Genomic DNA, 12,991 nt, shown 5'->3' on the forward strand with positions numbered 1-12,991 from the left:
CTGTATCTAGTGAGTCTCTGTATGGATCGAAATGAAGACTCGATACTGAGCTCTGGGAAGGGAAAGAGTTCATTATTCCGAAATCAAAGTGAAGATAAAAAGAAAAGGAAAGTAAACCTATACCTAGGTACCTATCTCTAAAAATGATAAGTGGTGATTCCGTGGTACTGTCAAGGCAAAGTTGGGTTACATCTCCATGACGAACTTTGGTACATACACGTGCGGGATTGGCGATGCTGATTGATCGAGAGACTTGAACAGAACAAAAAAAGATATTTCCTGAATCGCTTTCTATATACAAGTACATAAATTCACAAATGCAAACCCCCGAAACACCCATAGGTTCAGATGAACACACTTTTTTATAGATTTACTCCTGAAGAGACTTGACATAGGTAACAGCCCGTGCCTTGACCTCCTCAACCATCTTCTCGTCTCCATTAGCAGCAGCCAGACCCTCCTCGAAGGAAAGCCACTTCTTAAACAGGAAGCGGGCTTGCTTAGGCTTGACCTTCTTGCTAGCGTCCACGGTAACGGGACCCTTCTTGGAACTCTGTAGGCCAAGGACGCGCTCGAACAGACGGCGCACTTGCTCCGCATCGCCGACCTTGATCTCAAGGTCCAGGAGCACATTCCACAAGTCAATACGCTTAGGGAATGAGGACAGGAGACCCTCGAAGACGGTACGACCGCGCTCAACGTCTCCGTTAGCGGAGCGGAACTCGAGCTGGGCGAACTTGGAGGTCGTCTCAACGTGGGTGTGGGCAGGGAGGGACTGAAGGGCGCGGGGGAGCAGAGCCCGAGCGCGGTCGGGGGAGGCCATGGTGTCGAAGAGGAAGCTGGCGTAGTTGTAGAAGAACTTGGGGGACTGGGAGGAAATCTTCTTCTTGAGAGCCGCGTAGAAGAGATCACTTGCTTTCTGTGAAATTGTTAGCATCTGTAGAAAGTAAGATTCACGATAAACTGCACATACCTGGTTCTTGCCGGATTGGATGTAAATACTGATCATCCGCTCGTAGATCTCTTGGGGCTCGTTGTACTGGCAGGCACGCTTGAAGACCTCCTCGAGACTGTCGTCGTCACCGTAGGTGTTCTCCATGTTCAGTAGCGCAACCCAGATGTTCAGCTTCTCAGCATCCTGGCCCATGGTGATAGTGCGCAAAGCACGCTCAGCAATAGCGCGAGCCTTCTCAATCTCACCCAGCTCCAGCTGGAAGGCCATGTACTGCAACCACAGCAGCGAGGAGTCGGGCTCACCGAGAAGGAGTCGCTCGAAGTCGGCAACGGACTGAGGGCCATTGGCGTCCAAGTCACCGGTTCGGTCCACCTGGATCTCGGCCTTACGGTTCTTCTTCTTCTTTTTGGAGCCCTCATCTTCGCTGTCGGAGCGCTCGGCGGCGTCGGTCTGGGCGGTGCCGCTCCAGTCGAAGCCGCTCGCACCGAGACCTCCGGTCTTGCTGGGCTTCTGAATCGGGACCTCTTCATCGTCGTCCTCGGATTCTTCCTCCTCGCTGTCATCCTCCACATCAACACCTCCCATGGACTCATCGTCGTCATCGTCATCGTCATCTTCGCTGTCATGTTCGCCGAGTTCGACACCGCCAAGACCGTCAATGCTCATGCTGTCCTCATCCTCGCTGTCGTCTTCCTCTTCATCTTGGAAGTGAGAAGCCTTGAGTGAGAACGAGATCTTCTTCGAATCAAGGTCGATCTTAATGATCTTGGCCTTAACAGCATCGCCTTCGTCGTACAATTTGCGAGCATCTTCGACGCGCTTGTCAGCCATCTCACTGCGGTGGCAGAGACCGCTGATGTTTGACGACCCGTCAATGACAATGAAAGCACCGAACTCTTCAACCTTGCGAACCTTGCCGGTCACAATCTGGCCCTCCTTGAGATCCTTGAGAGTGATGGGAGCCTTGAAGTTGGGGTCCAGAACAGACTCCTTCAAGCTCAGCTGCAGCTTGCCTTGTTCGGCGTCAACGAACGTGACCTTGCCCTTGACGAGCTGATCAGGCTGGAAGGAGTCCTTCCATTCCTTGAGATACGAATCGGAAAGGTCCGACACGCGAACGTAGGCTGTGATGTCGTGACTGACTGCCACGAAGAGACCGGAATCGGTGACTCGTCGGACGAAGCCGCGAATGATGTCGTTGGGCTTGACCTCCTTGAGCGAAGAGATCTCACGGTCCTGCACGGGCAGAGAGGAGCTCATGACCTTGGAGGGGCGCAGCGACAAGGCAATCTTCTTGCTGGACTTGTCAACGGCAATAACGCATGCTCGGAGGACCTCGTTCTTGTTGTGCACGGTGGGGTTGGCCTTGGAGTAGTCATCTGCGAGGTCGGTCAGGTTGACCGCGCCAACGAGTGACTCGCCGAGCTGCATAATAAGCTGGCGCTCAGTGACCTTGGTAACACGACCCGGCAAGATCATGCCAACGGAGATATCTCCAAATGCAAGCTTGTCATATCCTTGCTTGGCAGAGAGGTTGAGGTGACCCTTCTCGGCGTCAACGGCGGTGACCTGGACCTTCAAAGCAGAGCCGATAGGGAAGTTCTTCTCCATATCAGTCAACAGGGACAGGTCATCAGATGCATCCATGAAGCGCAGTCTGCCGCGGACGTTGGGAGACAGGTTGACCCAGAGGCAGTCATCAGCGACATTGTTGACGAAGCCTACCCAAGAGGAGCCGACTTGAACCTGTTCCATGTTAAGAGGGGCAGGGTTGGCGGCCTTGATGTAGCTTGGCTTGAGAGAGAGCTCGAAAACAGGGTACTTTCCAGTGCGGTGACTGATGGGGAGGAACTTGTGGTTGCGGGCATCGTGAATACCAAGGATTCTGGCGGAGAGAATCTGCTTGGCCTTGAAGAATCGCAACGGCTGCTTGCGATCCTTGATGTCTTTCCAGTCGTCGAATACTTCGGACACATCAATGCGACCCTGGATGTTATCCGCGAGCTGGACATTGACCTGGGTTGCCTTGATGGAGACGACCTTGCACTCAACTACTCTGCCGAAGGTGAAATCGGACATGCTCTTGATGTTGTCATCGACGGGGTTGGCAACGGTTTCGTCAGTTTGCTTGACCGCTTTCTTGGGAGCGGCCTGGCTAGCCTGAACGGGCTTCATACTCAGAATGAAGCGCTTGAATTCCTGATCCACAGACTGCACATTGACAACAATCGTTTGCGCCTTTGTCAGCCCGTAGTGAGGCTGCTTGAGGTTGGCATCTTCGATAAGACGCTTGGGAAGCAAGCCAGTGAGGCCGCCGAGGAACTCAACAAAGACTCCGTCGGGTGTGATGTTGCGGACGAATCCTGTGACAAGGGAGCCCTCATGGACTTCCTCGAACTGGGCCGGAATGTTCTTCTGCTTGGCAGCCTTCTTCAAGCTGGCCCTGCTACTAACCTTGATAAGACGGTGAGCGCGCTGGATGTCGAGGACCAAAAGATCGTTCAGCTTCTGTCCGACGCGGAGCTTAGACAACATCGAACTTTGCTTCGATGCGGAGCCGTCAATGAGTTGTTCAGCGTCGAGACGAGCGACGAGGCCAGACTCGTCAAGCTTGAGAAGCACATCATCATTAGATTTCTCGAATACGGTTCCAGAAACAAGGTGGCCGGGATGAAGGTTTTCAAAGGCCTCACGATACTTCTCGGTAAATGTCGAGGGGTCCTTGCACGAGACAGCAAGTCTTCCAAGGGATACATCCACGCTCAAAGCATGAACGTTGACAACCTGGCCTAGTCTGAAGTGCTGGGCCGGATCCTGAATGTAGGCTTCACTCATCTCAGAGACAGGAAGGAAACCACGGACCTCGCCGTAGAACTGCACAACTGCACCATGGCTCTGAAGGCTGACAATGGTACCAGGAGACTGGGCCGAAGGAGTGATATCTTTATAGTCTTTCCAGATAGTAGACTCGCTGTTCAGCAAGCTCTTCTTCAGGGTCAAACGAATTTGGCGTTTTTCGAGGTTCACAGAGAGAATTCTCAGCGAAAGCTTCTGACCCTCGCGGAACTTCTTCTCTGGGAATTGAAGCATGGTATCCGCAAAGTGCATAGAGGGAACAAGACCGGTGATTCCATCCGCCAGGTTGACAATCAATCCATTCATACCTTCGGGACCGATCAGAAGTTTCTCAACCTTTCCTTTAACAATAGCACCCACATTCACATCCTCGACGCGAAGGAACGGCTGCTCAATAACGCTCTTCTCAAATGAGAGAATGTAGAGGTTATCGATCGAGTTATACCCAATGACTCTTGCCTCGTGAACAGCGTCCAGCTGGAAAGCTCCAGAGCTTTCATCGACTGTTTCGACCTTGCCATCAGAAAGTCTCGACATGTGAACAAAGCCCATATGTTTTGTTTCTCCAATCCGAGCATACACGCCCAGACCCTGATCAACCTTCACGACTTTGACCTCAGGAATGATTGCGGAAATAGCAGGTGCATCATCAGAAGAACCGGGACCGCGAGCCTCGGAAGAGAGCTTGAGAACATGATCGAGCAGAGAAAAGCCGACCTTGAGAGGCTCAGCAGCAGGGAAAGTCGAAATAATACGACCCTTGATCTTTGCGCCAATCTTGTACTTCTTCTCCAAGTCAACCTTGCCGTTGATGCTAGACTGAACCAGGTCAACAGTTGCGTCGAGCATACCCATAATCTTTCCGATCATTCCGTTCGATGTGACTTCTGTGAGAAGAATTTCTGCGGCGGTACCGGGGAGGAAAGTGTTGATAGTAGGCGCCGAGCTGAGGTAGTTGGACTTCTTGATCGAGGCGGATGTTTGGAAGTTGGAGGACAGCTTGATGACATTACCACTGGGATTCTGACCAGTGACCATGCAAAGGAAAACGGAGCCTTCTTTGATGCTAGAATAATCCACACTGGGGTCTGTCTCCTTGGAGGACATGAAGCCCTTCAGTTCTGAACCTTCAATGCCAAGATCCATAACCACACCGTGATCTTCCACACTGACAACGGACGCTTGGACAGCTGAGTTCACAACAAGATCGGACTTCGAGAAGCCAGTGTTTGTTTGTCTAGGGTCGACAGAAAGCTCAATTCGCTTCTTGCTCTTTGCCTTGGGGTCATCGGGGTTGCTGCCAGTAGACACAACAAATGCCCGCAGGTATTGACCCAAATAGAAATGATCCTTCAAGTCAAAGGACTCGTCGTCGGAGCTATCCTCGGCATCATCATCTTCACCTTCGTCGTTCAACAACTTCTCAAGTCTGTCTTCGAGGCCCTTCGAAACGGATGTGAGAGGGACGTAGCCGGTAAGGTTGTTGGGTAGCGAAAGGCCGATGTCGTGGGCGTTGATACTCGAGACCTGACCCAGGATCATGGCTCCGGGTACAATACGCTGCAATTGTTAGAGTGATGCAATATGAAAACTTGTCCTGTACGTACCTTGAAGCTAAGGCCCTCGATGCGGACATCTTGCTTGTCATCAGTTCCCTTGTCCGCGGTCTTCTTGCTCTTTGACTTCTTCTTGCGTGGCTTCTTTGTAGTCGTAGTAGTCTCTTCGTCTTCCATTTCAACATCGTCGTCGCTTTCCTCGGCGAATTCGTTGGAAGGTGTCTTCTGGGCTGATTTCTTGTTTCCGGATTCCTTCTGCTCGAACAAAACATCTCGGTTGGCTTGAATCTGAATTTGCTTGCGCTCCAATGGTGTCAGAACACTTGCGCCACCACGAGGGAACGAAGGCTCGTCATCGCGCAGCACAGAAAGTTCTGAAGCTTTCCCAGCGGTGGATGTGGTGGCATCGTTCGACTTCTTATGGTCTTTCTTGGCCTCCTCCGCTCCAACTTTAGCACGCTTTTGGGGCTGGCGGGCAGTATTTTCTTCGGGGGCATTGCCCTTGCGCTTGATTGGCGCCATCCTTAAATTGGCAAAACCGAATCGTGCAGTTGCAGATTGCGGTCTAATTCCTCAAAAGAAAAGATAAAAAAAATTCCGCGGGCACGGCAGAACATTCTAAGCGGTGTAAAGAGATGGGGTCGTTAGTCAGCAAGTTTATGCCTGAATCCTAAGGACAAATGCCCTGAAATCCCGACTTTCCTTATAATTCGGTTAAAGTCTACATGTATGAAGAAACAAAGACAAGGTTTTTTATTGATATCCTACCAAGATTACATCCATGAGGATAGGACCTTTGTATCTTGGTATGTCATTTTTAGACTGATCCGGGTCAAGTTTCCACCAAATTGAGACCACAATGCGGTATTAAGCTTTCTAGAGAACTTGAAGACTATCCATGGATTACTATAGCTGACTGAACCAAACTAACGGGGTATATGGACCTCGGGAGTATTGAAACTGTGTTTGAAATTGGCCCACAAGATCACGAATCATCAGTCCTATCTAAGGCATTCGTACTCCGTATCGAGTATAGGATCCGTAGGGCTAACAAGTTGACAAACTGATTGGTATTTTCCAATTTGCGATATAGTTCGATAGGATACATGTACTATGTAATTGTTCCTGGTAGTCTTGTATTTCCCTTATACATCTAGGTTACGTGATGCGATGTCTAATCCTATATGTTCCAGCCTTGGAAGGTTGTATGCACCATGATTGTTGGGCTGCTCGCTCAATGGCATGAAGGGCATTCCAATATTTAAGCCAGGGGAGATACCGATGTTCCGATGTTCCATGAAATGGTCATCTTTAGCAATGAATGTAATTGTTGTCTGGAATTGAGGAGTGTTGACATCAAGATCGTCCAGATGTTTACATGTAGTGTTTATACGCGTTTTGGTACGAAAACCAAAACAATTGAGCCCAGGGATTAGACTAAGCCAACTTGCAGTAGACAACCAGAAAGGAGGAATAATTTGGATTGAAGGAGTCCGACATTGAAAGGGTGGAGGGGGTAAAATGCCTTAGTTGCCTTAGCACGATCGCGTCACGTCGCGACACGAAAAAAAGATCCAACTTGCCCGATTCATCTCCGATCCCTTTTAGCCTCGAATCTTCCAGCCATCAATGCATCCATAGCCTTTTTTTATTTTCTTTCTGCTTTTTTTTTGTTAAACACACAATGGACATCTCCAATATCCCGGAGGTACCCCGGTCAGAGCCTGTCCTTCCTCCTCCAGAGCCACCCTCATCCCCGCCGTCTATTGCTTCCGATACTCGCAGACCCAGAAAGCCACCCACTGTAACGCCCCGGTCATTTCGTCGATTCTTTACCCCGCGCTCTTTACTACCAAGTGCGGATACTTCTACCACGCCTTCAACCAGCCGGCAGGCCTTACGGGCCTTGACATCGCCCGCGGTGAATCGTCTGGGGCCAGCCTTTTCGAGAACCTCCAAAGCTGGCAGCACCAGGAGTCCTCACGATGGCTTGCCGGAAGACTTTATTCGCACCCCGAGCAGGAAAAGAAAGAACTCATTCTCGTCGGTCGTCTCCCCGCAATCCTCGCCTCTGAAGAGAGTTCGTGTCCGGTCTCCGACGCATGACGTGGAACAAGATATTAAGCTTCCAAACATCGACATCCGCCTTAATGCATTGGCGCCACCAAGTCCACCCAAGCGAAATGCCCCCGTGGCCCCTGTGCGCCGCTCCCAGGCATTGCAATCATCTGGTGCATTGTTTATGCGAACTGTGGCCGGGGCTCGTGCAAATAAAGTAACTCTACGATCTAACTCTGGCGCTGGTCGGTATTCAACCCCATTGTTTACTTGTACACCCCTAACCTTCTCTTTAGGCTGGCAAGATCTAACTTCAAACTTCTATTCGCAACCGCGGGACCGACACATGTGTGCTAGCTATGGATCGGAAGGTTCAATGGCCCTCCCATTCTGTAATGCTTCATGCAACAGTAAGTCATGTTTTACTTGAGTGATCTCTATCCATGCTGACAAGTTGAAGCAAATTCTCTTGTTGCAGTGGGCGACGAAGAGGGTGGAATTCGGCTCTTGGATTCATCGATTGACGAGGATCCTGGTTTCGCTCACGCATATCTTGGGTTCCGTCCACACATGAATTCGATCATGGACCTCGAGTTCTCATCGGATGACATGCTACTGGCTACTGCATCTGGCGACCAGACATCTCTTATTATTGATATGACAACACAACGACCCATCCACTGTTTATCGAATCACTCATCCTCCGTTAAGCGTGTTCAATTCCAACCGGCATCTAACAATAAGGTTCTTGCTACTTGTAGTCGGGATGGAAATGTCAATATTTGGGATCTCCGCTGCAAAGGGTTTGAACGGCCTGCGTTGCAAGTCCAATGCTCCCTAGAATCCGAAACCGAAAACGCCGCCACTACTGCACCCCCAAAGATGCTATACCCACATGTTCTAAATACCATTGAAGGTGCCCATGCATACACAACCTCTCATAAATCAACCATGGACAAGAATGAAGCGCCACCAATTGGCCGCACCGACATCACCGTTACTTCCCTCGCGTTTCTCTCGCCTGGCCGCGAAAATCTTTTTGTTACGGCCTCTGAGGCTAGCGCTAGTGTCAGACTCTGGGACTTGCGAACAGCGCATAATAATCGCCGTGGCCGACCCGTCATCCCCCTATCTACAACACAAGAGCCAGAAAGCCATGTGAAGTATCGACGCTTTGGCCTGACATCCATGGCGTTTGGAGGAGATGGCTCCCGCTTATACACACTTTGTCGAGATAACACTGTTTACGCATATTCGACATCACACTTGATTCTCGGACATGCACCTGAACTTTCGCTCAACAATAACCGTCCACGAAGGACTGGAGGCTCCGACAAAGACGGTCTTGGGCCTTTATATGGTTTCCGTCACCCTCGCCTCCAAATTTCCTCATTCTATGTCAAATTGGCAGTGCGCAAAGCAAGCCACGATCATCCGGAGATGCTGGCTACGGGAAGCAGTGACCACTGCCCCATTCTTTTCCCTACCGATGAACGGTACCTCAGATCCCCAGTGAAATCTCCAGCCGAATCCCTGCCTAGCAGGACTTCCCTTTTTACCACCCGCTCAGGACTTCGTCGCACCAACTCTGGAATCGGCTTGTCCGGCCGTCTCGAAGATACCATCCCAATTCACCAATCAGGTACTCCTCTCATCGAAGGTCATCAGAAAGAGGTCACTGGCCTATCCTGGACGCCATCTGGCGAACTCATTTCTGTGAGTGACGACTACTCCGCTCGATGCTGGCGTGAGGGGCCCGAGGCTCGCGAGCTTCGAAACGATGGTGAAACTGAGGGTAAACGCTGGATGTGTGGCTGGGCTGATATGAAAGACTCAATTGACGACGAAGACGAATGATTCCCCGGCGTCCCAGGTGCTTTTTACTGCTTTGCATTGCTCGAGGTGTCTGGATGTCCTCTTTTCTTCTTCCCTTTTTTTTTTGCCTGTGGGCATTTTACTGGCGTTTGGGAGGGCATATTAATTAGCGTAGCATACCCTTTATTTCGGGCTTATTTGTATTATCTGACTGGAACAAACATGTCCCTTTATCATCGAGATCAATCACTGTAATATGTAGTCTTCCAGTATGGGTCAATAACTAATACCCCTAAAGACGAATGTGAAGTAGAAATGGCCAGGGTAGTACGTCGAGGACCACGAGTCGCCCATATAGTGCGATAAGATAAGGCCGACCTCGAAAAAAAGTTCCGCTAACAACTCCAATCCTCAAATCTTCCACAGCAAAACCACCCAAAATGCCTCACAAACACAAGAGACGCGGCGAAGCCGATAAAGCGTGAGAATTAGAATTCTATAAGGTCTATTCAGAGCCCAAAACTGACGTTTCCTCTCGCGTCAGCCTCTTCGATCTTCCACCCTCAGAGATCGCAAAAGCACTTCCAGTTCGCGATTTGGACAAGCCCAAGCTAGGCAAGAACGGCAAAAAGCTCGTCAACAAGAATCAAGCCAAAGAACAAAAGCAAAGCGTCAACAAAGCACCCACCCACCGCTCCAAGAATGTCACCGAAGACGACACGCCGAGAGCATTCCGCCACCTAATGCAATACAAGCAGACGGGTCGACGGGCACCATCAGGACTAGAGACGGGCGAGCGCCCAAACAAGCGCAAGCGCAATGCCACAGAAGACGCCACAGCGTCATCGAAGAAGACCACGAAGGCAGCGGAACCGCAACCCAAACCCGCCGCCAAGGAGAAGACCGAAGTGCCTAAGATCATGCCTGGCGAGCGGCTGGCCGAGTTCGTAGCACGTGTTGACCGCGAAATGCCATTGTCACAGATGACCAAGTCGGTCAAAACGAGTGATGCCAAGAACAAGGAGCAGCACAAGCGCACGAAGCATGAGAAGCATCTGCTGCGATTGCAGAAAGGGTGGCGTGAGCAGGAGGCTAAGCTTCGGGAGAAGGAGCAGGAGGAGCGGGAAGAGCGGGAGGATGAGATGGAGGTCGAGTTGCGGCAGTGGAAGGAGTGGGAGATTGAGGCTGGTGGGAAGAAGAAGAAGGCTGCTGCTGCGAAGAAAAAGAAGGGGAAGAATGCCAATGGGGATGCTCCTGATAGCGGGGACGATGATCCTGATCCTTGGGCTAAGCTGAAGAAGCGTGACGAGGAGCGGAAGAAGAATCCATTTGAGGTTGCCCAGGCGCCACCTCAGTTGGTTAAACCCCGGGAGATCTTTAAGGTGCGTGGTGGGGCCAAGGTTGATGTTGCCAATGTGCCTGCTGCGGTTGGGAGTTTGAGACGCCGTGAAGAGTTGGCTGGTGAGCGGAGGAATATCGTTGAGGAATACCGGAAGTTGATGGCCGCCAAGCGGCAGTGAGGGATATAAACTAGTGGAATTATTTGTTTAGGACTATGAGTTTCATGTATCTACTTTGGGAGAAATTGGTTCATATGCAGTTGCAGCAGAAATGAGAATTTACTACTGCTGATCATCTATGTCACATCATATTACTGCCTTTTTTTTTGGGATTGGGGTAGTCAAATGAGCTTAGGCTTAGTGGCCGTGACCATCATCCTGCGGCTGCTCAGGGTCCAGCTTGATGATCGTGTCAATGCGCATGATGGATATGCAAGCCTCCACAGCACTCTTGAGCTGCTTAATCTTGCTCATGCTGGGCTCCAGCACACCAGCCTTCAGAGTGTCGTGAACCCGTCCCTTGGTCAGATCCAAACCGTAGTTACGGTAAGTCTTCTTCTTCGCAATGGCCTTCTCCTCCTCGTTAGCATCGCCGTCCTGCACACGCTGTGACAGGGCATGGCGGACACGGAGCTGAGCAACGAGCTCAGATGAATCTTTCGCAGCGTTGACTGCCAGAGTCTGAGGGATGACAAGGAGAGACTGTGCGAACTCGCCAATAGCCAATTGCTCACGAGAACCCTGTAATGTAAATGTTAGAAACCGATCCAGAAGAAGGTAACAGCGAACAATACTACTTACAACTGTGACTGCGAATTCCTCAAGGTAGATGTGAAGTGCGGTTTCCACGGCTCCACCACCGGGAACAATGCTTCCGCTCTCCAAAGTGCGCTTGATGGCACAGAGAGAGTCGTGAACAGAACGCTCCATCTCGTCCAAACTGTACTCGTTGGCACCACGGAGGATAATGGAAGCTGCAGTGTGAATCTTGGTGCCCTTGATCAGGATGCACTCGTCGTCCGAGATACGCTCTTGCGAGACCGACTCCGCGTGTCCAAGGTTTGATGCATCAAATTTCTCATCTCCGTTGAGGTCAGAGAGGGTGCTGACCATGGTAGCACCGGTGGCCCTAGCAATGCGGCGCAGGTCCTCCTTCTTGCAGCGACGGACTGCCATGGCTCCCTTCTCAACGAAGAGCTTGAGAACCATGTCGTCGATGCCCTTAGTCGTGAGGACAACGTTGGCACCAGACTTCAGGATCATATCAACACGCTCCATAACAATGCCGGACTCCCGCTGACGGATCTTCTCCAATTGATCGGGGTCCTCCACTGTAATCTGAACACCGAGCTTCATCCGCTCCTTCTGCAGGTTCATGTCGAGAATGGCGATCTTGGCGTCGTTCACGTGGGTTGTCATAGCCTGGGAAGCAACAGTGCAGTTCAACGCGTAACCGTCAACGAGTACGGACTCGTTGCCACTCTTTCCGTGGGCCTTAAGCAAGTTCACGGCCTTGACTGGGTATTTGACTTCGCCTCTCTGGTTCACGGACTTCACCTGCAGCATTGCATCCACACACATGTTCGCAAAGAAATCGGAATCAGAACCGATGATCTTGCTGGACATGGAAGTCTTCGCAATGTTGACCAAGCTCTCCTTTCCGATACTATCCACCTTAGTCGTAACATTTTCATTCATATACTTGACGGCTTCGCGCAGGGCGATTCGGTATCCGTTGATGATCGTGGTAGGGTGTATACGGTTCTTCATCAACTCGTTGCCTCTCCGGAGAAGCTCAGCGGCGATCAGAACAACTGAGGTAGTACCATCTCCGACCTATCGAAATTGATATGATCAGTGTGTGTTTCTGGGATGTGTGTCTGTTGTAGATGCCCATACCTCCTTGTCCTGTTGTTGGGCCAGATCAACGAGGATCTTGCCCGCAGGGTGCTCAATATCAAGAAGAGACAGAATAGTAGCGCCATCGTTCGTCACAGTCACATCCTGTCAGATGTTAGAAGCTGCGTTCAAGCTCTGCGGGGTTTATCATTTCCATACCCCTATGTCGTCCACCATCATCTTGTCCAAACCGGACGGACCGAAGGAGGATTTGATGACATTGGCGATCGCCTGTGTCGCCAGAACTGCAAGGAATCAGCTACCCACCCCTAGCAACGGCAAAACCATCAATAATTCGACATACCATTCTGCTCACGGACATCAGCACCGGTGATTTTCTGCCCACCCAAGACTGTGAGAGACTGGTCAGTTATTGCAATGAGAACGATGGGCGATCAGATAAAAAAACTAACAGAGCGTATCCGCATTCCGCGGCGCCTCAAAAATGCCTGCCATAATTAAAACAGACGATGTAATATGAGCTATTCGAGTGCGATGGCAGAGCTGTCTGG

General features: G+C 50.8%; 4 protein-coding genes across 4 annotated transcripts; 2 read left to right on the top strand and 2 right to left on the bottom strand.

The window, feature by feature from the left end:
• Positions 1 to 370: 370 nt before the first annotated feature.
• N7519_005416 (putative rRNA biogenesis protein RRP5) lies at positions 371 to 5,889 on the bottom strand (the record flags this gene model as incomplete). The annotated part of the gene is made up of 3 exons (XM_057292192.1): positions 371 to 919; positions 974 to 5,371; positions 5,419 to 5,889. 3 exons carry the CDS (start codon positions 5,887 to 5,889, stop codon positions 371 to 373), a joined length of 5,418 nt encoding a protein of 1,805 aa, XP_057147003.1.
• Positions 5,890 to 7,051: 1,162 nt separating this feature from the next.
• Positions 7,052 to 9,282, top strand: N7519_005417 (uncharacterized protein; the record flags this gene model as incomplete). Its single annotated transcript, XM_057292193.1, has 3 exons — positions 7,052 to 7,670; positions 7,722 to 7,835; positions 7,886 to 9,282. 3 exons carry the CDS (start codon positions 7,052 to 7,054, stop codon positions 9,280 to 9,282), a joined length of 2,130 nt encoding a protein of 709 aa, XP_057147004.1.
• A 398-nt stretch (positions 9,283 to 9,680) lies between these two features.
• N7519_005418 (uncharacterized protein) lies at positions 9,681 to 10,760 on the top strand (the record flags this gene model as incomplete). The annotated part of the gene is made up of 2 exons (XM_057292194.1): positions 9,681 to 9,721; positions 9,785 to 10,760. 2 exons carry the CDS (start codon positions 9,681 to 9,683, stop codon positions 10,758 to 10,760), a joined length of 1,017 nt encoding a protein of 338 aa, XP_057147005.1.
• A 177-nt stretch (positions 10,761 to 10,937) lies between these two features.
• On the bottom strand, positions 10,938 to 12,981 carry N7519_005419 (chaperonin-containing T-complex alpha subunit TCP1; the record flags this gene model as incomplete). Its single annotated transcript, XM_057292195.1, has 6 exons — positions 12,893 to 12,981; positions 12,784 to 12,831; positions 12,639 to 12,724; positions 12,480 to 12,584; positions 11,382 to 12,416; positions 10,938 to 11,321 (listed from the first exon to the last, which is right to left on the bottom strand). Exons 1-6 carry the CDS (start codon positions 12,933 to 12,935, stop codon positions 10,938 to 10,940), a joined length of 1,701 nt encoding a protein of 566 aa, XP_057147006.1. The 5' UTR covers positions 12,936 to 12,981.
• Between the last annotated feature and the right edge of the window lie 10 nt (positions 12,982 to 12,991).

This window comes from Penicillium mononematosum, assembly GCF_028829835.1.
Source record: "Penicillium mononematosum strain IBT 11891 chromosome Unknown utg000003l:1.0-8172316.0:1.0-8177699.0, whole genome shotgun sequence".
Classification (NCBI taxonomy): domain Eukaryota; kingdom Fungi; phylum Ascomycota; class Eurotiomycetes; order Eurotiales; family Aspergillaceae; genus Penicillium; species Penicillium mononematosum.